We start from the raw sequence: 24,802 nt of genomic DNA on the forward strand, positions 1-24,802 counted from the left end.
AATTCTTCCCAACCCAAACTTTGCAACATTTTTGTAACACTACTCTTTTGTCGGAAATCACCCAGAACAAATCGAGCTGCTTTTCTTTGGATTTTTTCCAGTTCTTGAATCAGGTAATCCTGGTGAGGGTCCCATACACTGGAACGATACTCTAGTTGGGGTCTTACCAGAGATTTATATGCCCTCTCCTTTACATCCTTACTATAACCCCTAAACACCCTCATAACCATGTGCAGAGATCTGTACCCTTTATTTACAATCCCATTTATGTGATTACCCCAATGAAGATCCTTCCTTATATTAACACCTAGAAACTTACAATGATCTCCAAAAGGAACTTTCACCCCATCAACGCAGTAATTAAAACTGAGAGGACTTTTCCTATTTGTGAAACTCACAACCCGACTTTTAACCCCGTTTATCAACATACCATTGCCTGTTGTCCATCTCACAACATTATGGAGGTCATTTTGCAGTTGCTCACAATCTTGTAACTTATTTATTATTCTATAGACAATAACATCATCCGCAAAAGGCCTTACCTCCGATTCCACTCCTTTACTCATATCATTTATATACAGGGTGTTAGGTGTATACGTGCAGATATTAAGCTAGTCGGCAAAGAAAAAGACATCTCACAATATATGCTATGTACTTTTTATCTTGTCCTATTAGTTTGCCCACAACTGAGCCAAATATTTCAGGACCTAATGTTTTTTGAACGGCCGTAGCAGGATATGCCGGTTACGTCATTCTGTCCACGCGTAGTGGAAGTACAGTAGCAGAGTCTAGGGCTTGTTGAACCTGTTTCTTATCGCAGGCCAACACATGTTGTTGTGCATTTCCCCTAAAGGCTTGGCAAGTAGGAAAGGATGACTCACGTGCCAGGCCACTTGCTGTACTCGAAAACCGGTCTAGGGTACCCTGTGTGAAATGTACACAGGATCCTTACAGTGACCTCGAAGATACGCACCAGCACATACGTGCGAATAAAGTATTGTGTAGTTGTGTGTGATGTATAAAACGTCAATGGCATTACTCAGTGATCCAACCTGACAAAATGAAAGGAAATAGTTAATAAGTAAATTAAAAATGAGCGCAACATTTCTGTGCTGTTATTGCAACAGTCTACGATGAATTTCTGACAATAGACAATGCGAGTTGTCTATGCTTATTCATAAACATTTTCAGGTCAATGAAAGAACGGTGGACACTGAAAGAAAAGGCTGTAAGTATTCAGTCATATTGTTATTAATGAGAGAGATTTCAAAAACCGTAGTTGCAACCATGCGTGAACATTGCTCGAAGGAACAATAGCTACTGTGGATTTCTTTTTCTAGATGCTTTACGTCGCACCGACCACAAATAGGTCTTATGGCGACGATGGGACAGGAAAGGGCTAGGAGTGGGAAGGAAGCGGCCGTGGCCTTAATTAAGGTACAGCCCCAGCGTTTGCCTGGTGTGAAAATGGGAAACCACGGAAAATCATCTTCACGGCCGCCGACAGTGGGGTTCGAACCTGCTATCTCCCGAATACTGGACACTGGCCGCAGTTAAGCAACTGCAGCTATCGAGCTCGGTCTACTATGGAATTGCCGCCGGGCATTTCTAATAGAAGGCTTATTCTTCTTTTTCCTAATCTGTTTACCTTCCAGGGTTGGTTTTCCCTCGGACTCAGCGAGGGATCCCACCTCTACCGCCTGAAGGGCAGTGTCCTGGAGCGTGAGACATTGGGTCGGGGGATACAACTGGGGAGAATGACCAGTACCTCGCCCAGGCGGCCTCACCTATGCTGAACAGTGGTCTTGTGTAGGCCTTGCGGCGGAATGGGGAGTTTGGAAGGGATAAACAGGGAAGAGGGAAGGAAGCGGCCGTGGCCTTAAGTTAGGTACCATCCCGGCATTTGCCTGGAGAAGTGCGAAACTACGGGAAACCACTTTCAGGATGGCTGAGGTGGGAATCGAACCACCTCTACCCATTTGACCTCCCGAGGCTTAGTGGACTCCGTTCCAGCCCTCGTACCACTTTTCAAATTTCGCGGCGGAGCTGGGAATGGAACACGGGCCTCCGGGGGTTGGCAGCTAATCACACTAACCACTATACCACAGAGGTGGACAGAAGGCTAATTACCGGACAGTAAATGCCGATAGGTAATGTAACGGACCCGTTTAATTAAAACGTCCGTAATAATAATGTTACTACTACTACTACTACTACTACTAATACTACTATCTTTACGTTCCACTAACTAATTTTCACTGTTTTCGAAGACGCTGAAGTGCCAGAATTTTGTAAAGCAGTACGTTTTTAAATGCAAGTAAATCCACAGACACGAGACTGGCGTATTTCAGCACCTTCAAATACCACCGAACTGAGCCGCCATCGAACCTGCCAAGGTGGGATCAGAAGACCAGCACTCTATCGTCCGAGCTACGCAGACCGGCATTGGGGCTTAGAGTAAGTTGATCGTGCGGTTAGGGGCGCGCAGCTGTGAGCTTGTATTCTGGTGATAGTGGGTTCGAACTCCACTGTCGGTAGCCGGGAAGATGGTTTTCCGTAGTTTCCCATTTTCACATCAGGGAAATGCTGGAACTGTACCTTTATTAGACTTCGAACGCTTCCTTCCTACTTGTATCCGTTTTCTCTCCCACTGTCGCCGTAAGACCTATTTGTGTCGGTGCGACGTAAAACAATTTGTAAGTACATGCTTCGGTAATTTCGGAGACATGTCTGCAATTATATTATTAATAATAATTCGGACCTGTTAAAAGTTCACTATTTTCTTTAGTGTTTTCTGACAGATTACGAGCTACGAAGTTTGAGTGGGGCGATTAACTTTTATTTTCATAATAGTCAGTAATAATAGACTAACACAGTTTTTATAATAATATTGTTAGTGGCTTTTCGACGGATGCAAGCTAATCGCACGGCCAACTCGCCCAATAATAATAATAATAATAATAATAATAATAATAATAATAATAATAATAATAATAATAATAATAATAATAATAATAATAATAATAAATCTTCACGTGCCAATGGAGACGCGCGGTGTCGGAATTTTGCCCACTGGTATTCTTTAACGTGCCCGTAAACCTACCGATCAGAAGCGGTCGTATTTGAGCACCTACAAATACCAGCGGACTGAGCCAGGATCGAGCCTGCTAAGTTCATGAAACCAGTGCTTGAACCGTCTGAGCCACTCAGCCTGGCAACGTTTTTTTTTTTTTGATACGTTGAATAGGCACTGCAAAATCAGCAGTAAGTTAGAAGGTTCTCATTTACATTTAAACATGTTCTCTTCGGTTGGAAGCACGAGAGGAAGGTACGTTTAATTAATTTATGTTTATAACATGTCCCTTACTGGTATGAAGTAAAACGTTCGATGTGTTTTGACATTTCAATTCCGATACTACTCACTTTGAAATTCTATCCCAAGCATTCTTTCGTTGACGTAATAAACTTTATTTACGTACACGTCAACACGGGTTGTTTCTGTATACGGCGAGTTGGACTCCCAAAAGACCATGATATTGAAATCGCACTGTGGGAGAATATTCCACGTAAGCAGTTCGACAAAAGCACTAGACCTGTCACATGCCGGTTGTCTGCTGTTCTTAGCGACGGGGATGTCGCTGGACGGGTTCCCCGCCCCTACATGAAACCGGTCTGTCTGACCTTGACCTGAATAACAGCTGTCAGAGATATGAATTATCGTCCGTACTAGTACGCGAGTTACTTCGTAGTAGAAACATCAGTAGTAGTATTTGAATAATGCCAGTGTATGAATACCACGAATACCATTATATGCTGCTAGTGTATCGTGTGGCAGAACAGAACACGGGTCGCCCTTCATGAATCTATCGGGAAAGGCTTCCAGCAATTTATATTATGTTTCTTATTCCCTACGAGTTAAAACAGAGTACACTTTGCGTTTTAAGGGCCGATGACATTAAGACAGCAATCATCATCATCATCATAATCATCATCATCTTCGTCGTCGTCATCGTCGTCACGTATAAATATTCAATAAAATAATCATTTTATATTCATCATTACTGAAATAGGAACTATAAGTTAACATTTAACTTAAGAAGATTGCCTAGAGTGTTTTGTTAATGTACAAAGGAAAGTTTAACATTTCTTTTAATGCAATCTGTATGTTTTTGTTTTCTAAACTGTTGTACTGTAATGTTTAACATAGGTACATTATGTTGTTCACAGGCGTTTTCGTGTACGTTCGTAAATCTGTACTTTTCTATTCGAGATAGTCTTGTTACCGTCCACCTGGAATTACGGAGCCCGTACTGTATGTTAGTTCATTATTTTTGTACAACAGAGTGTTACGAATGCGACTGTAGTTCCCGCGACCACGCCACTCTTATATCTGTGTCACTAATGTGCACTTTGTTCAGCTGTGTGCTGCTTAACTATGTGGCTCTCGTTACCTTCTTCTGCCACTTCTTCTACTGCAGCCTTATGTCTTAACAGGTATACTGTATTCTACCGACATCATCTCAACACGCAGTAGCGTAATCTGCTGCGATTTACCGAGCTCGATAGCTGCAGTCGCTTAAGTCCCGCTCCATGGCTAAATGGTTAGCGTGCTGGCCTTTGGTCACAGGGGTACCGTGTTCGATTCCCGGGAGGGTCGGAAATTTAACCTTAATTGGTTAAATTTGCTGGCACGGGAACTGGGTGTATGTGCCAACTTCATCATCATTTCATCCTCATCACGACGCGCAGATCGCCTACGGGAGTCAAATCAAAAGACCTGCATCTGGCGAACCGAACTTATCCTCGGACACTCCCGGCACTAAAAGCCATACGACATTTCACTTCAGTGTGGCCAGTATCCATTATTCGGGAGATAGTGGGTTCGAACCCCACTCTCGGCAGCCCAGAAGATGGTTTTCCGTGGTTTCCCATTCTCACATCAGGCAAATGCTGGTGCTGTACCTTAATTAAGGCCACGGCCGCTTCCTTCCCTGTCCTAGCCCGTTCCAGTCCCATCGTCGCCATAAGGCCTATCTGTGTAGGTGCGACGTAAAGCCAATAGCTCTGCGATTTGTTATTAGCACCATCATAGTAAAATGTAATATAGTTGTGGCGGAATCTTCTTAGATATGTTCAACATCTGTGGATTGCGTATAATTTGATAACTCATCTGTACTCATGAAAGCGACCGTCGGCCTGGCGTTCAGGTTAATAGCTACATGTCTCTAACGTGTAACCTTGTTTATGTTTCTTATATGTGTATGTTTGATGTTTATACACAATACGAGATTACAGCTGACTCATCCCCACGAGCTTGACCTGGTTCTCGTTTTACGCATAGTAATCTGTAGGTAACTACTGCGACCGATGCTAACTCACGTGACATACATTTCATCTTGTTTCCTCTTAAACCACGCATATTTTACTATTTTCTTCCACGTATTTCAGCTTTTAATGACCTAATAATAATAATAATAATAATAATAATAATAATAATAAAAACGTTAAGTGCTTTACGTCCCACTAACTACTTCTACGGTTTTCTGAGACGCTGAGGTGCCCGAATTTAGTCCCGCACAGTTCTTTTTATGTACCAGAAAATCTGCCGACACGAGGCTGACCTACAGTATTTGAGCACCTTCAAACACCACCGGACTGGGCCAGGTTCGAACCTGTAAAGCTGGAATCAAAAGGCCTGCACCTCAACCGTCTGAGCAACTCAGCTCGGAAGGAGGCACGAAATGTAGGTACGTTTAATTTATTTAGTTGTATAACATGTCCAATATTCCTTTGAAACTAAACGTTCGATGTGTTTCGATAATTCAATTCCGATGCTACTCATTTGGGCATCTCATAACTGCTTTCGTTGGCGTAAGGACCTGCCATCTTTCTTGTACCTTTACGCAATGCACAACGGGGATCTACTGTATTTCACGTCCCGGCGCGCCTATACCAACCAATAATTATATCACACGCTCGTACAGGTCCCGCACCGATTCAGGTTTTCAGGTCATTTCCATACTCACTAGACCACGGGGCTGATGACCACACATATCCCAATCCCTTAAAGGACATAACAGCAAATGAACCAGTATTAACGCTGAGAATTCGGTACATCCAGGGTCCGAAACCGATGACCAGGATTGTCTGAAGCCCCTAAGACGGAAACTGAATACTGACAACTACGAAACCAGTCTGGCGAGAATGTAACGTAACAAGGCATACGCTACTGCAGTAGCCACCTTCAGCTGTTATCGTAGCTCAGTTGCTCATAAACATAAAACCAGTTTGACAAGTATGTTACGTAACATCTCGTGCACTGCATAGGTAGCGTTCAGCTGTTGTACGTAAACATAAACAGAAACCAGTTTGGCACGCATGGCGCGTGACTCGCCTGTTCTCAAAGGGAAGCTATTCATTCACAAGAACAAGGCATACTACCTATTCTAAAAACATCGTATCTCTTTGTTCTCGAAAATAACTTCCGAGAATTACTGAAAGTTTGATATATAGTGGTTCGTCACATCGTTCTCTATTGCTAGAAGAAATATCTGCAGGTATACACCTAACACCCTGTATATACAGGGTGTTAGGGGTATACGTGCAGATATTAAGCTAGACGGCAAAGAAAAATACATCTCACAATATATGCTATGTACTTTTTACCTTGTCCTATTAGTTTGCCCATAACTGAGCCAAATATTTCAGGACCTAATGTGTTTTGAACGGCCGTAGCAGGATATGCCGGTTACGTCATTCTGTCCACGCGTAGTGGAAGCACAGTAGCAGAGTATAGGGCTTGTTGAACCTGTTTCTTATCGCAGGCCAACGCATGTTGTTGTGCACTTCCCCTAAAGCCTTGGCAAGTAGGAGAGGATGACTCACGTGCCAAGCCACTTGCTGTACTCGAAAAGCGGTCTAGGGTACTCTGTGTGAAATGTACACAGAATTCTTACAGTGACCTCGAAGATACGTACCAGCACATACATGCGAATCAAGTATTGTGTAGTTGTGTGTGATTTTTAAGACGTCAATGGCATTACTCAGTGATCCCAGCTGACAAAATGAAAGGAAATAGTTAATAAGTAAATTAAAAATGAGCGCAACATTTCTGTGCTCTTATTGCGACAGTCCACGATGAATTTCTGACAATAGACAATGCGAGTTTTCTATGCTTATTCATAAACGTTTCAGGTCAGTGAAAGGACGGTGGACACTGAAAGAAAAGGTTGTAAGTATTCAGTCATACTGTTATTAATGAGAGAGATTTCAAAAACCGTAGCTGCAAATATGCGTGAACATTGCTCGAAGGAAAAATAGCTACTGTGGATTTGCTTTGCTAGTTACTTTACGTCGCACCGAGACAGATAGGTCTTATGGCGACGATGGGACAGGAAAGGGCTAGGAGTGGGAAGGAAGCGGCCCCAGCATTTGCCTGGTGTGAAAATGGAAAACCACGGAAAACCATCTTCAGGGCCGCCGACAGTGGTGTTCGAACCTGCTATCTACCGAATACTGGATACTGGCCGCACTTAAGCGACTGCAGCTATCGAGCTCGGTCTACTGTGGAATTGCCGCCGGGCATTTCTAATAGAAGGCTTATTCTTCTTTTTCCTAATCTGTTTACCCTCCAGGGTTGGTTTCCGGACTCACCACTACCGCCTCAAGGGCAGTGTCCTGGAGCGTGAGACATTTTCCTAATCTGTTTACCCTCCAGGTTTGGTTTCCGGACTCACCTCTACCGCCTCAAGGGCAGTGTCCTGGAGCGTGAGACATTGGGTCGGAGGATACAAATGGGGAGAATGACCAGTACCCCGTCCAGGCGGCCTCACCTTCTATGCTGATCAGGGGCCTTGCGGGGGAATGGGGAGATTGGAAGGGATAGACAAGGAAGAGGGAAGGAAGCGGCCGTGGCCTTAAGTTAGGTACCATCCCGGCATTTGCCTGGAGAAGTGGAAAACTACGGGAAACCACTTTCAGGATGGCTGAGGTGGGAATCGAACCACCTCTACTCATTTGACCTCCCGAGGCTTAATGGACCCCGTTCCAGCCCTCGTATCACTTTTCAAATTTCGTGGCGGAGCTGGGAATGGAACACGGGCCTCTGGGGGGTGGCAACTAATCACACTAACCACTATACCACAGAGGTGGACAGAAGGCTAATTACTGGACTGTAAGTGCCGATAGGTAATGTAACGGACCCGTTTAATTAAAACTTCCGTAATAATAATGTTACTACTACTACTACTACTACTACTACTACTACTAATAATAATAATATCTTAACGTTTCACTAACTAATTTTCACGGTTTTCGGAGACGCTGAAGTGCCAGAATTTTGTACCGCAGTACTTTTTTAAATGCAAGTAAATCCACAGACACGAGACAGGCGTATTTCAGCACCTTCAAATACCACCGAACTGAGCCGCCATCGAACCTGCCAAGGTGGGATCAGAAGACCAGCGCTCTATCGTCCGAGCTACTCAGACCGCCATTGGAGCTTAGAGTAAGTTGATCGTGCGGTTAGGGGCGCGCAGCTGTGAGCTTGTATTCTAGTGATAGTGGGTTCGAACTCCACTGTCGGCAGCCAGGAAGATGGTTTTTCGTAGTTTCCCATTTTCACATCAGGGAAATGCTGGGACTGTACCTTTATTAGACTTCGAACGCTTCCTTCCCACTTGTATCCCTTTTCTCTCCCATCGTTGCCGTAAGACCTATTTGTGTCGGTGCGACGTAAAACAATTTGTAAGTACATGTTTCGGTAATTTCGGAGACATGTCTGCAATTATAATATTAATAATAATTCGGACCTGTTAAAAGTTCACTATTTTCTTTAGTGTTTTCTGACAGATTACGAGCTACGATGTTTGAGTGGGGCGATTAACTTTTATTTTCATAATAGTTAGTAATAATAGACTAACACAGTTTTTATAATAATATTGTTACTGGCTTTTCGACGGATGCAAGCTGACAGCTGCGCGCTCCTAATCGCACGGCCAACTCGCCCAGTAATAATAATAATAATAATAATAATAATAATAATAATAATAATAATAATAATAATAATAATAATAATAATAATAATAATAATAATAATAATAATAATAATACATCTTTACGTGCCAATGGAGACGCGCGGTGTCGGAATTTTGCCCACAGGTATTCTTTAACGTGCCTGTAATCTACCGATCAGAAGCGGTCGTATTTGAGCACCTTGAAATACCAGCGGACTGAGCCAGGATCGAGCCTGCTAAGTTCATGAAACCAGTGCTTGAACAGTCTGAGCCACTCAGCCTGGCAACGTTTATTTTGATACGTTTAATAGGCACTGCAAAATCAGCAGTAAGCTAGAAGGCTTTCATTTACATTTAAAGTTCTCTTCGGTTGGAAGCACGAAAGGAAGGTACGTTTAATTCATTTATGTTCATAACATGTCCCTTACTTGTATGAAGTAAAACGTTCGATGTGTTTTGACATTTCAGTTTCGATACTACTCACTTGGAAATCATATCCCATGCATTCTTTCGCTGACGTAATAAACTTTATTTACATAGACGTCAACGCGGGATGTTTCTGCATACGGCGAGTTGCACTCCCAAAAGACCATGATATTGAAATCGCACTGTGGGAAAATATTCCACGTAAGCAGTTCGACAAAAGCACTAAACGTATCTCGTGCCGATTCCGTTGTCTGCTGTACCTAGGGAAGGGGATGTGGCTGGACGGGTTCCCCGCCCCTACATGAAACCGGTCTGTCTGACCTTGACCTGAATAACAGCTGTCAGAGATGCGAATTATCGTCTGTACTAGTACGCGAGTTACTTCGTAGTAGTAGAATCAGTAGTATTACTTGAATAATGCCAGTGTATGAATACCACGAATACCATGATATGCTGCTAGTGTATCGTGTGGCAGAACAGAACACGGGTCGCCCTTCATGAATCTATCGGGAAAGGCTTCGAGCAATTTATATTTTGTTTTTTATTCACTACGAGTTAAAACAGAGGACACTTTGATTTTAAGGGCCGATGACATTAAGACAGCAATCATCATCATCATCATCATCGTCGTCGTCGTCATCATCATCATCATCACGTATAAATATTCAATAAAATAATTGTTTTATATTCATCATTACTGAAATAGGAAGTATAAGTTAACATTTAACTTAAGAAGGTTGCCTAGAGTGTTTTGTTAATTTACAAAAGAAAAATTAAAATTTCTTTTAGTGTAAGGCAATCTGTATGTTTTTGTTTTCTAAACTGTTGTACTGTAATGTTTAACATAGGTACATTTTGTTGTTCACAGGCGTTTTCGTGTACGTTCGTAAATCCGTACTTTTCTATTCGAGATAGTCTTGTTACCGTCCACCTGGAATTACGGAGCCCGTACTGTATGGTAGTTATTTTTCTACAACAGAGTGTTACTCATGCGACTGTAGTTCCTACGACCACGCCACTCTTATGTCTGTGTCACTAATGTGCGCTTTGTTCGGCTCTGTACTGCTTGACCATGTGGCTCTCGTTACCTTCTTCTGCCACTTCTTCTACTGCAGCCTTATGTCTTATTCTACCGACATCATCTTAACACGCAGTAGCGTAATCTGTTGCGATTTACCGAGCTCGATAGCTGCAATCGCTTAAGTCCGGCTCCATGGCTAAATGGTTAGCGTGCTGGCCTTTGGTCACAGGGGTCCCGGGTTCGATTCCCGGCAGGGTCGGGAGTTTAACCTTAATTGGTTAATTTTGCTGGCACGGGAACTGGGTGTATATGCCATCTTCATCATCATTTCATTCTCATCACGACGCGCAGGTCGTGGATACAGGTGCTTATGTACCACAACATCACCGGCTTTCAGGCCGGCTCCTTGGCTAAATGGTTAGCGTGCTGGTCCTTGATCACAGGGGTCCCGGGTTCGATACGCAGCGGGGTCGCGAATTCTAACCATCATAGGTTAATTTTGCCGGCACGGGGGCTGGGTGTGTGTGTTGTCTCATCATCAATTCATTCTCATTACGACACGCAGGTCGCCTACGAGTGTCAAATCGAAAGACCTGCTTCTGGCGTGCCGAACTTGTCCTCGGACACTCCCGGCACTAAAAGCCATACGACATTTCATTTCAGCGTGGCCAGTGTCCATTATTCGTGAGATAGTGGGCTCGAACCCCTCTCTCGGCAGCCCAGAAGACGGTTTTCCGTGGTTTCCCATTTTTACACCAGGAAAATGCTGGGGCTATACCTTAATTAAGGCCACGGCCGCTTCCTTCCCTGTCCTAGCCTTTCCAGTCCCATCGTCGCCATAAGGCCTATCTGTGTAGGTGCGACGTAAAGCCAATAGCTGCTGCGATTTGTTATTAGCACCATCATAGTAAAATGTAATATAGTTGTGGCGGAATCTTCTTAGATACCTTCGATATCTGTGGATTGTGTATAATTTGATAACTCATCTGTACTCATGAAAGCGACCGTCGGCCTGGCGTTCAGGTTAATAGCTACATCTCTCTAACGCGTAACCTTGATTATGTTTCTTAGATTTGTTGATGTGTATGTTTGATGTTTATACCCAGTACGAGATTACAGCTGACTCATCCCCACGAGCTTGACCTGGTTCTCGTCTTAAGCATAGTAATCTGTAGGTAACTACTGCGTCCGATGCTAACTCACGTGACATACATTTCATCTTGTTTCCTCTTAAACCACGCGTATTTTACTATTTTCTTCCACGTATTTCAGCTTTTAATTACGGTACCTGATAATAATAATAATAATAATAATAATAATTGCTTTACGTCCCACTAACTACACCGAGCTCGATAGCTGCAGTCGCTTAAGTGTTGCCAGTATCCAGTAATCGGGAGATAGTGGGTTCGAGCCCCACTGTCGGCAGCCCTGAAGATGGTTTTCCGTGGTTTCCCATTTTCATACCAGGCAAGTGCTGGGGCTGTACTTTAATTAAGGCCACGGCCGCTTCCTTCCAACTCCTAGGCCTTTCCCATCCCATCGTCGCCATAAGACCTATCTGTGTCGGTGCGACGTAAAGCCCCTAGCAAAAAGACCTATCTGTGTCGGTGCGACGTAAAGCAAAATAGCAAAAAACTACTTCTACGGTTTTCTGAGACGCTGAGGTGCCCGAATTTAGTCCCGCACGAGTTCTTTTTATGTACCAGAAAATCTGCCGACACGAGGCTGACGTGTATTTGAGCACCTTCAAATACCACCGGACTGGGCCAGAAGTTGGAGTCAAAAGGCCTGCACCTCAACCGTCTGAGCCACTCAGCCCGGAAGGAGGTACGAAATATAGGTACGTTTAATTTATTTAGTTGTATAACATGTCCATTATTCATTTGAAACTAAACGTTCGATGTGTTTCGATAATTCAATTCCGATGCTACTCATTTGGGCATCCCATGACTGTTTTCGTTGGCGTAAGGAACTGCCATCTTTCTTCTACCTTTACGCAATGCACAACGGGGATCGTACCGTATTTCACGTCCTGGCGCGCTTATCCCAACCAATAATTATATCAGTCGTACTGGTCCCGCACCGATACAGGTTTTCAGGTCATTTCCATACTCACTAGACCACGGGGCTGATGACCACAGATATCCCTACCCCCTAAATGACAAAACAGCAAATGAACCAGTATTAACGCTGAGAATTCGGTACATCTTCAGGGTCCGAAACCGATGACCAGGGTTGTCTGAAGCCCCTAAGACGGAAACTAAATACTGACAACAACGAACCCAGTCTGGCGAGAATGTAACGTAATATGGCATACACTACTGTAGTAGTCACCTTCAGCTGTTATCATAGCTCAGTGGCTCTTAAACATAAAACCAGTTTGACAAGTATGTTACGTAACATCACGTGCAATACATTGGCAGCGGTCAGCTGTTACAGTAGCACACTTGCTTGTAAACATAAACAGAAACCAGTTTGGCACGAATGGCGCGTGACTCGCCTGTTCTCAATGCGAAGCTATTCATTCACAAGAACAAGTCATACTACCTATTCTAAAAACATCGTATCTTTTTGCTCTCGAAAATAACTTCCGAGGATTACTAAAAGTTTGATATATAGTGGTTCGTCACATCGTTCTCTATTGCTAGAAGAAATATCTGCAGGTATACACCTAACACCCTGTATATAAGAAAACATAAAGGTCCGATAATACTGCCTTGAGGAATTCCCCTCTTAATTATTACAAGGTCAGATAAAGCTTCACCTACTCTAATTCTCTGAGATCTATTTTCTAGAAATATAGCAACCCATTCAGTCACTCTTTTGTCTAGTCCAATTGCACTCATTTTTGCCTGTAGTGTCCCAGATTGTAAAAAGCGGACATTAAAATAAAGCAAAGCCATCTCCGCACTGGTCATGAAGGCCCTTGCAATAAAGGATTCCACTATCTGTAACCTCATCACTAAGTATACACTATCTGATCAAATGTATCCGGAGACCACTGCACACTAGTAAACAAAAAATGACAGGAGGCAGGGAGTTTTGTACTGTTCGCTGCGACTGCGGAACAGCAACAAGGGTAGGTCGGGTGAGCTTAGTGACTTTTAACGTGAATTAATCATTGGTTGCCACATAAGTAAGAGATCTGTAAGGGACATTTCTAACCTTACAAATATATCCAAATCGACTGTCAGTGTTGTAACTGTAAAATGGAAGCATGAAGGTACAACCACAGCACAACCTCGATCTGGTCGGCTACATTTACTGACATCCAGGGAACAACGAACATTAAAGAAGGTGGTACGAGGAAATCGTCGCTTGTCTCTAAAAAGAATCACCAGGGAATTTCAAGGTGTTATCAAGTACAGACAGACCCATGACTGTGCGAAGAAGAATAGAGTTCCATGGTCGAGCAGCTGTCTATAAACCAAATATTTCCCCCCTAATGAAAAGCGCCGCCACGAGTGGTGTAAAGTGCGAAGCCATTAGACACTGGAACGTTATCTACCTGAATGTTTAGTACGAACAATGAGCTTTGGAAGCGGTGGCATTAAGGTGTAGGGATGTTTCTGATAGAATGAACTCGGCGCTCCAGTAGGACTGCATCACTGTGTACGCTGAAGGATATCAATACATTCTGAATGTTTTCGTACTGCCTGGCGCGGAAAATCAGTTCGGTGATGATCTTTGTTTATAACAACATAATAACGCTCCGAGTGATAAGCAGGCTCTGTAAGTCAATAGTTTTTTTTTTTTGCTAGGGGCTTTACGTCGCACCGACACAGATAGGTCTTATGGCGACGATGGGATAGGAAAGGCCTAGGAGTTGGAAGGAAGCGGCCGTGGCCTTAATTAAGGTACAGCCCCAGCATTTGCCTGGAGTGAAAATGGGAAACCACGGAAAACCATCTTCAGGGCTGCCGATAGTGGGATTCGAACCTACTATCTCCCGGATGCAAGCTCACAGCCGCGTGCCTCTACGCGCACGGCCAACTCGCCCGGTAGACAATAGTTTAAGGAAAGTAATGTTCTATAACTGGACTGGCTCACACAAAATCCGGATTAAAACCCAATAGAACATCCGTGGGATGAGTTAGAACTGCAACTTTGTTCCAGGCCTCCCCGTCCAACATCAACATGTTTTCCAGTTACGAATTTTCTGGAATAATGGGAGGCCATTTCCATGGAAACGTTCCGACACCTGATGGAAAGTCTCCTCAACAGAGTCAGGGCTATGATGAAGGCAAAAGACCGACCAACATCATATTAATGACGACTACTAGAGAATATGCCGGGCCCTTGGTGTAGGGGTAGCGTGTCTGCCTCTCGCCCGGAGGCCTCGGGTTCGATTCCTGGCCAGGTCAGGGATTTTTCGCTCGACCTGAGGGCTGGTTCGAGGTTCACTCAGCCTACGTGATTAGAATGAAGGAGCTATTTGACGGTGAGATGGCGGCCCCGAGCTCGAAAGTCCAGAATAACGGCCGAGAGAATGCATCTTGCTGACGACACGACCCCTCGTAATCTGCAGACCTTCGGGCTGAGCAGCGGTCGCTGGGCAGGCCAAGGCCCTTTCAAGGGCGTTAAGTGCCGAGGGTTTTTTTCTTTTACTAGATAATATGTTACCAGCAAGCTCTGTTTTCAGTTTGAAGTGGGTGTTCGGACACTTTTGATCAGGTAGTGAAGCGGTTAGCTCTGACCACTAACCTTTACCCCAAGGAATTAGTCTGGTACCATTTTTGTTGTAGACTGAATGAACGTCAGGGATATTTGAATATTCAGAAGTGGATGTGTCGTTAAATTCCCGACGTCCTGACAGGGACTCGAACCACGTCTTTCTGGGTGAACCGAGCACGCCTTTACCATCTCGGTTAGCATCCTCTTAAGGGATTAAACAAATAACATTATTTCTAATTGTCCGCCTCCGTAGCGTAACGGTAAGTGTTGTAAGCTGCCGTCCTCGGAGGCCCGGGTTCAATTCCCGGTACTGCCAGAAATTTAAGACTGGCAGGAGGGCTGGTATGTGGTTGAAATGGTACACGCAGCTCACCTCCAATGGGGGTGTGCCTGAAAAGAGCTGCACCACCTCGGGATGAGGACACGAGTTTACTTTATTTCTAATTGTGGAGGAGGAGTAGGCTCACATTGTCCTTTTGTTCCTACAGGCGAAGTCAAAGACAGTTTACGGAGAAGCCTGACGTCGTCGGCCTGTTCTGTGGCACCCGTGCTGACTTACATATCTACGTTCTGCACGAAAATTCCGCTTTCCTCAGCAACTTGCGAAGATGTTGGAGTACTCAGCTACTTGTAAGTTACACAATAACTAATATCACACATGTTGTGCCTGCATGGTGGAAGTCAAATCCATAACTAATCATTCTGCATGCCTCTTTAACTACTCTAATACTGTCCCTCTCTATTTACATATTTAATGCCAAATAAAATTGAGCGATTTTGCCAAACCTATTTGTGAGAAGGAACATTCTGCTACATATAGTTCAATAGACAGAATTAATTGTTTCCCTCACAAAACCAACAGATGAATACTGTACACGCAACAAACGCAATAATTTTCGTTTCATTTTGTAATATGACATTTTATTTTTTAGATCCTTCATTACATGTTGTATCTATTCAATTGTAATTGGTGGAATTTTACCTGAGTAAGTTTCTTCATCCTCCATACTTCTATTCTTATTAACAACAGCCGGACCGCTGTATAGATCTTGATAGGTAAACTTTTGTGACTGTTTTCACTATATCACTTCCCGCAGTTTTGGAAAAACCATAACTCGTCGCTGTTCAGACTAAATGTCATACCTCACAATGCTCTCCCTATCCTTTATACGCCTTATGACTGGTCACGCCTCCCAGCCACATATGGATATGCCATCCATCAAAACAATTTTCGTTGTGTTCATTTTCGTATGCTAATGTGTATAGGAAGATGAACCTTAAATACTGTAGGAGTGCGTAAATAAGTCGTGTAAACATACCTTACAAGTAAGCATCGGAAAATGAACACAGCGGAAATTGTTCTGATATACTGCATATCCATATGCGGTCTGAGGCGTGACCAGTCTTAAGGAAAACAGTGGATACGAAGAGCATTGTGAGATATGACGTTTTGCCCGCATAGCGACGAACTTCTCGCATACAAACTTTTCATTCCTTACCTGGAACTTTGTTGCGTATAGATTGGTTTCATTGAGATGTTTTGTTCTAGCGCTTTCCAGATTTCATTTGCATTTTCTTGGCGTGTGAAATGTATCATTTTTTTGTCAGCTTGTCCATCTATGCATATTCAGTCCTGTTCTTTGTATATTCAAACTTCTTTGCTTTCATGGTTTATCTCTTTTCTTTTCTTGCTATTTGTTCTACGTCACACCGACGCAGAGAAGTCTTACGGCGACGATTGGACGGGGTTCTAAGCCACTCCCTTCCGAATGCAAACTGACAGCTACGCGAGTCAAACCGCGTAGTCACTCGCCCGGTTTCTCCATTTACAGTCATAGCTCTGATGCCCTGAGGTAAATGAGTGGTTCTAATAGGTTTGCCAAACTTGCTTGGTGTTCCCACCGTAATCTTGTCCATCTTATCCCCAGGATTAGGATTTTTAGGTGCAAATTTCAGATGAAATTTGCTCAAATAAAGTAAAAAGGGACAAAAAGGTGCTGGTTTATTCAACTAATTCAACGATTTATCTTTGCTCTATTCTAGTTTATTGAATTACAAACAAGTGCATCAAATTATCACTCATCAAAAGTAGGAATAACATGAAGCTGTTGTACTTCAATACATTAAGCATCTCTACATTCTTAAAAGTAAGTATGTTTCTATTAGGAGATAAAATGTCTTTGTAGATGCTAAAGCTTCTTTCGACATCCACAGAAACCAGTGGGGCAAACCTTGTATTCACTCAGAATGGCAACTCTACAAATGTGGCGAATTCCTCAATGTCTGAATTCCTCTGAAGACTAGACTCAACTTTGTCCTTGGCAAAGCCATCTAACTGCTCCCTCACGGAAATAAAAATATCCCATTTTTTTCCTTTTCCAGATCTTGTTCTTCTTCTCGTTTAATAACTGCAGTCAGGTACTTGTAACTATGGACACACTATAGTTCTGTCTGCTAATTATGTACTTTCTCCGGTAACAGAAGTTGCTGTGCCTTGGAAATTGAACCTGCGTCGGCTCGATCCTAAGAAAGCACAAACTCTCTATTTTTTCAAAATTCTCATACAACATAGCGGCTCACTCAATCCATGATCCCCAGCGAGATATGACCGGGAAGTTTGGAAGGGGCAGGCTAGTGGTTTCCCTGTAGGCAACAACACGACTCGGAGCTTTTAGTAGAATCTTCTTCAGGGCAGAGATGAATTGATTTGCGATGTCGTATTCGTTCCTTATGGATTCACAAATCCTGTGAAAGCCATGAACCAAGCATATCACATGCTTCAACTTAGGAAATAAAGGTTTCAATTGGTTGACAGCTGAAACCCTGTTTGGAGCTTGGTCCGTAACCACAAGAAGAAGTTTTTCAAACTCGATACTAGTAGGCCAGAGTTTTTGGCAGAAGTCCATAATTGATTGCATTACTGTACTGGCATTGGCTTTCTGCAGCTCGTACATTTTTAACAACATGGGATTAACGTTATCCCCTACTAAGGAAAACTAAAATGTTCAAAACATATCGTTCCATTGAGTCTATGGTTTGTCAAGAATGATTCCCACATCGCAATCAGACAATTTCTCCTTGATTCTTTGTATGGTTTCTTGTTAAACAGGCTCCATGTTGTTTATTTCTTAAAGCACTCTCATCGGGCATTGACATCTTTGCATATTTTTCACTAAATCCCTTGAAGGCTGGATGGTTCACTTTACTGAGTGGAATTCTTGCTTGTGTAAGAGCTGCACACAAATCAGAGTTTAATTCCTTCAAATTTTGGCTTTTTGAAGAACTCTGTTGAAACGCATTTCATAATAGAGGTTGCCGCGATTTGTTTGCTTGAAAAGTCTTATAGATTTGATGCTTAGAGCTGGAAATGTGTTGTTTGATGCGAACTTGCTGGTGTTTCTCATTTAACAAAATTCTTGAATCATGAATAGTACATCGCATAACATTTCCGTCAGTGTCTATGAAATCTTGTTTCAATTCCTGAGCCAGGAAATAAATCGCAGACCTTTGGCGTGGTAGAATTTAGTAGTACACTCGTTTAGTAATATAACAAAGTGCTAACACCAGTTCACTTACTAACTCAATGCGACTATCACACAACTCACTCTTGCGCTCACTTGCTCACTTGCTGTCCACATTCTTTTATAACACCGCGGCAGTTACCAGAATGTTCTCATTCATGCTGGAACTGCAGTCTCGGCGATTTCTAGTAGCTTCGAGCTGAACCCAGTCTCAATTCTCGGAACTACGCGGGTGCGGTTGGTGATATCTCTGCGTCACCAGCCTCCGCCTCCATGCGAACAGATGACGTCTCTCACAGTAACAAACTCACATTTACGAACAGCAGGCTACTGATTCTGGTGGGATAGATTCACTCATTGGCAACTGCATTATTGCAGGCTACATTATAGGGGTAAAGCGAGAGAAAAAGGTTTTGTCGAATACACAATTATTTTCCATTGTTGCAGGTGTGCTTTCAACTCCCACGTGGTGTTTACTGAAAGAGGTAGGCTTACTATTCGCACGTACACAACAAGCTGAGGAGACGTGAATATAAAGTTAAATATTTTATATTGATTAGAAATGTTATAGAATAAATTGGAATTAAACTTAAAAGAAAAAAAGGGGAGGAAAAGGGATTATTGGCTTGGTTGGGGAAAAGGGATAAAGGCCCCAAAAGAAGGAAAAAGGTGCGTGAATCCTGCCTCTTTTCGCAACTAGAAACAAAATTTCACACTGTGATATCTTTCCGAACAGCTTTAATTTACCCTAATAAAACAGGTGCGCACCTAAAAATCCTTACCTTGCGTTATCACACAATTCTTGTACTGTAGGGAAGTCTACGAATCTGCTTCTCAGGTCTCCAAGGTATTGCGGTTGGTTGTCCTGTAGGTCTTTTCCTCCAGAGTTCTGCAACCACTCGGAGACAGCGGCCTTCACATCCTCATCGGTCTGGAAACGTCGACCACCGAGCTCCGTTTTGAGTTTACCGAACAGATGAAAGTCACATGGCGCTAGGTCGGGACTCTAGGGTGGATGTTGCCAGACCTCCCACTTGAAACGCTGCAGCAGTTCTCTCGTTTGGCGGGCCTTATGAGGCGTTGCGTTATCGTACAACAAAATCACATCGGCGCTCAATTTCCCCCGGCGCTTCTCTTTAATCGCTTTACGCAACCGGTGCAACGTTTGACAATACGACGCCGCGTTGATCGTCGTTTCTTTCGGCATGAATTCCACGTGCAGCAAACCCTCCTTGTCAAAGAACACTGTCGCCATAACCTTACCGGCTGAAGGTTGAACCTTGGCCTTCTTTCGTTGTGGTGATGAGGGGTGCACCCATTCCATTGATGTTCGCTTCGTTTCGGGGGTGAAGTGGTGAACCCACGTTTCGTCGCCTGTGACAATTCGCCGCAGAAACCCGTTGCCGTCTGCGGCATAGCGTTGCAAAAATGCCAGGGAGGATTGGAAACGTTGTCCCTTGTGCTCATCGGTGAGAAGACGTGGGACCCATCTTTGACACAGCTTACGATATCCAAGGTCCTCGTGAACAATGGCGAACACACTGCCATACTTCATGTTCAGCTGCGTTGCGATTTCTCTCAGTTTAATGCACCGGTTCTGTCTAATGATCGCATGCACACTGTTGACCTTTGCACGGGTCCTGGACGTTGCGTGCCTGCCTTCGCGATGGTTGTCCGTGATATCCGTGCATCCGGCTTCGAATTGCTGGCACCACTTTACGATACCTTGCCGGGAAATAGCCCGCTCCCCATACACAGCACTAATTTCACGATGAATGTCCGTGCAATTCTTCCTTTCGGCCCATAGGAATCGGATTGTCGCACGCACCTCATATTTGGAGTGAACGTCCAGTTGACAAGCCATTGCATTTGGCCGCTATTCACAAATACTAGACGAGACACCACAGCGACCTGCCTAACAGACGTGTGGGCAGTGTCTGTCCCTTTCTCCGCTGTGCCCACGTTTGCGACACACAGCGCGCTGCTGCGGCGCGTTAGTGCAACTAACCTTTTGATCCACCTGAGTAATTTGTTCTAAGGTACAGAATGTTCTTCAGGACTATGCCCCCATTTCTGGTTTATGCCTAGTCTGTCATATACCTGGACCTGCAGGCTATTCCTTTATGGTCCAATTTGTACTTTATGGCTTTGACAGGTACAGCCTTTCTTCGATTTTCTCTTCATTTAATTCATATCCGGAGATGAGGCATAATTCCCTCTCGAGCAGTATGTTTTTCTAGAGGATTCATTTTATACCTTTCTGCCAGGTTTTGATAGGACATCCCTAACTTGGAGAACAGACGTCTAGTTTTGCCGCCCCTGACATGGAGAACAGACGCTGCTTGATGGATTTTGGTGTCATTTCCTGCGCATGGGACCATCGCCCCAGCTAAGGAAGCTCATCTGCCCGAAGCCATTGGCCTCTTTAGGGAGTGGAATTATTTCCTACCGTCTGACATTCGACGTGGGGTTGCTGGTTGTACGGTAGCGAGATAACTCGGGTGATTGGTCACCTGGCACTAAAAGTATTAAAGTACGTAAAACTGAATTTATTAGTATGCGTTGCACACAAGTGCATGCCATCATTTTAAATTAAAACTAAACGAGATACTTTCCTGTCCAATAGGACTGTTGTTCCTGTAAAACTACTTAAAAAACAATAATGATATTCCTCAAAATACGTTTAAAATCATTGCCGTCATTGATAAACCAAGCGCGTTAAAGTATGCTATTTTCTTTGCGAGGAATGGAAATTACAGCATTCAGATGTGCAAACTTCCAGTCCAGTATGATATGCCACCGATTATTACCACATTGTAACATTTCATTGTCTACCGTATTTTTTTTTTTTTTGCTAGGGGCTTTACGTCGCACCGACACAGATAGGTCTTATGGCGACGATGGGATAGGAAAGGCCTAGGAGTTGGAAGGAAGCGGCCGTGGCCTTAATTAAGGTACAGCCCCAGCATTTACCTGGTGTGAAAATGGGAAACCACGGAAAACCATTTTCAGGGCTGCCGATAGTGGGATTCGAACCTACTATCTCCCGGATGCATGCTCACAGCCGCGCGCCTCTACGCGCACGGCCAACTCGCCCGGTCTACCGTATTTTGAAATAGACAATTTAGTATTTTGAATTTTACACGAAAACTTCATAGACTACAAGATATTATTCATTTTGCGTTTTGTACCAGATTGCTCGAATATAAGGATTTTGCGCGATATATAGCCTACTTCATACAACAGCTTGGATCAAGCAACTTTTCTAGTCTCATAATTCGTCGAGTTTCCTTCTCGTCAATTAGAGTAGAAGCCGGTAAAGTAATTGGATACCATCAACATACTACCTACGAAGAACCAAAAATAAAAAAACAAACAAACAAACAAATAAATAAATAAATAAATAAATAAATAAATAAATAAATAAATAAATAAATAAATAAATAAATAAATAAATAAATAAATAAATAAATAAATAAATAAATAAAATAATGCCGGCATGTTCGGACTGGTGAAGTTACACGTGATGCGACCGTGAAGGAGGCCCTCGAGCTCCGTTAACTCGATGAGAAATATTCTTCTTCTTCTTAATCTGTTTACCCTCCAGGGTCGGTTTTTCCCTCGAACTCAGCGAGGGATCTCACCTCTACCGCCTCAAGGGCAGTGTCCTATAGCTTCAGACTTTGGGTCGGGGATACAACCGGGGAGAATGACCAGTACCTCGTCCAGGCGGCCTCACCTGCTATGCTGAGCAGGGGCCTTGTGGAGGGATGGGAAGATTGGGTGGGACAGGCAAGGAAGAGGGAAGGAAGCGGCCGTGGCCTTGAGTTAGGTACCATCCCGGCATTTGCCTGGAGGAGAAGTGGAAAACCACGGAAAACCACTTCCAGGATGGATGAGGTGGGAATCGAACCCACCTCTACTCAGTTGACCTCCCGAGGCTGAGTGAACCCCGTTCCAGCCCTCGTACCACTTTTCAAATTTCGTGGCAGAGCCGGGAATCGAACCCGGACTTCCGGGGGTGACAGCTAATCACGCTAACCACTACACCACAGAGGCGGACGATGAGAAATATTAAACACTTTAATGGCTTTTCTTATTTAGAATACTATATTTTTAATATGAACAATTCATTTTGTAGAATTCAAAAGTATTAATATTTATTTCACAAGTAAGTAATAATTTCGCATTTTGTTCCATTTTCCACATTTTGTCACGGAGGCTGTAATAACCAAGCACCTTCTCACCAAGGTGGCCATGGTACGAATCCCGACCAGACTTAGGATTTATGAAATGAAATGCCTCATCCCTGTAGTTTGAATTCCGCATATAACTGGAGGATCCGTGGCTATGATAACAATATTATCAGTCGTATAAAACTAAAAGCTCGCTTACCTTTACATGCTGTCACTAATTCAAACACCTGTCCACCTCAAGTGGAGTTCATCAGAAGTGAATGATTCTTTATTTCATCTTTTCAGAAACGGACATTAAGTTTGTCCGAATCGAGTCCTCTTTATCCTCCTGTAAGCGATGTCACTCAGCTGACCAATGTATACCTGCAGTTCAAGAAGGACATCATGGATTCCTCAAATGCTTTGGAGAAAACGTTTCACTTTTTGGGAGAACTTCTCCAGGGACTTAAAACGAGGCCAGAGCTCAAGGAAATATTTTGGAAGGTACGTTGAAAATCCCTGTAGTTCTGCATGATGTGTGATTTGTCTATCTTGAAACTTCGTGCCATACATCACAGGCTTCAGTTTCCGTCCTGCGACATCACTTCTGTACCATCAGTCCAGTTGTCATGTATTCACTGTCATCCTAAAGCATTAACTGTATATACAGTGGGTTGGCAAATTGTTAGGGACAGTGAGTTTTACTGATAATTTCCTAAGCGTGCTTTCGGGAGATGGTGGGCTCGAATCCTACCGTCGGCAGCCCTGAAGATGTTTTTTTGTGGTTTCCCATTTTCACACCAGCCAACTGATGATCTGAAAATTGTTGTTCTGTGTACTCCTTGTGCTCTGTGCTATTGCTGCTTCAGAGAGAAAACTAGAAGACTGTTTGTTTGCTCTACTAAAGGTAGATATTATTGTATTGTTTTATTGCTTTTCATATGCATTTGATGAATAATTAGCTACTGTCAGTAATATTCATTGTGATTTCCTCTGCAGAGCGGCACAACAAGGGCAAGATACTGGACCTGACTCCAAGAAAATCTACAGAAATGAAGACTCTTTTGCATCAATATGAAATGTTTCTAAATCAACTGTAAACATAATCAACATGAAACTTGATAGAAACCTAACTCTGTCACCACAAAAAGATTGGTAGGTGTGGCAGAAAGAGGAAGACAACACCTCGCACAGGCCGGAAGATCAAAGCAATCTGCTTGCCAAACAGGAAGAAAATGACTAAATAATTAAGAAAAATGTAAGAGGGACACAGGTATTTGTATTTCGAAATTGACTTCATCGGCGGTTAGTCAAAGAAGGCTTGGTTGGACGCAGACCTGCTAAAAAGCTACGTTTGATAGACAAAATGAAAAGGAGACTTGTGTTGTGGACTGGGGTCGTGAACATCGCCACATGACAACTGAGGATTGGGAGCGAGTATGTATGCAGTTTTTATTATTAGAGAGAGAGATTTATTAAGGAAATAAATTGTCCGTCCTCCAATGAGGATGACCATTTGGATCCGGAATACAGTTTAAATTTCAATGGAGTTTAAAAATATCAAGAAATGAAGATTTAATCGTTGAAGCTGTTATCTTCTTTTTTCCCGGGGTTAGTGGGGGAGAAATGTCAATCACGTTCTCAGGTACAGATGGAAGTGAATGATTTGCAGAGAGTCCCTCAGTATCTGTATTACTATTTTTCTAACACGCAGAATGGAACTTTCAAGTTTTGTAGGAAGTTCGATGTCTGATTAGGGTGGGCGCCTCTTGCTCAGAATAGCGGGCCTCTGACAATCCACCGATCGATGGGTATTCATAAATGTTTGTTTTATATCTTTATTTCAGTTATTTAAGGGTTTTTGAATTTCATGTTTAATTCACAGAAGAATCGAGCTTTGAAATGTTAATGGGCAAGTCATATTTCTTGCAGTGGCGACCGGAGAGAAAAGTACCATCCTGACTGTGTTGT

At 43.2% G+C, this 24,802-nt stretch overlaps 1 protein-coding gene across 1 annotated transcript in view; it reads left to right on the forward strand.

Moving 5' to 3' along the window:
* Positions 1-24,802, forward strand: part of LOC136864093 (uncharacterized protein C12orf56) — a 405,652-nt gene that overhangs the window by 265,586 nt on the left and 115,264 nt on the right. Inside the window, exons 5-6 of the mRNA XM_068225784.1 lie at positions 15,624-15,765; positions 23,138-23,335. Coding sequence (XP_068081885.1) covers positions 15,624-15,765; positions 23,138-23,335 — 340 coding nt within the window. The remainder of the gene's footprint in view (positions 1-15,623; positions 15,766-23,137; positions 23,336-24,802) is intronic.

This window comes from Anabrus simplex, chromosome 2 (genome assembly GCF_040414725.1).
Source record: "Anabrus simplex isolate iqAnaSimp1 chromosome 2, ASM4041472v1, whole genome shotgun sequence".
In the NCBI taxonomy this organism is placed as follows: domain Eukaryota; kingdom Metazoa; phylum Arthropoda; class Insecta; order Orthoptera; family Tettigoniidae; genus Anabrus; species Anabrus simplex.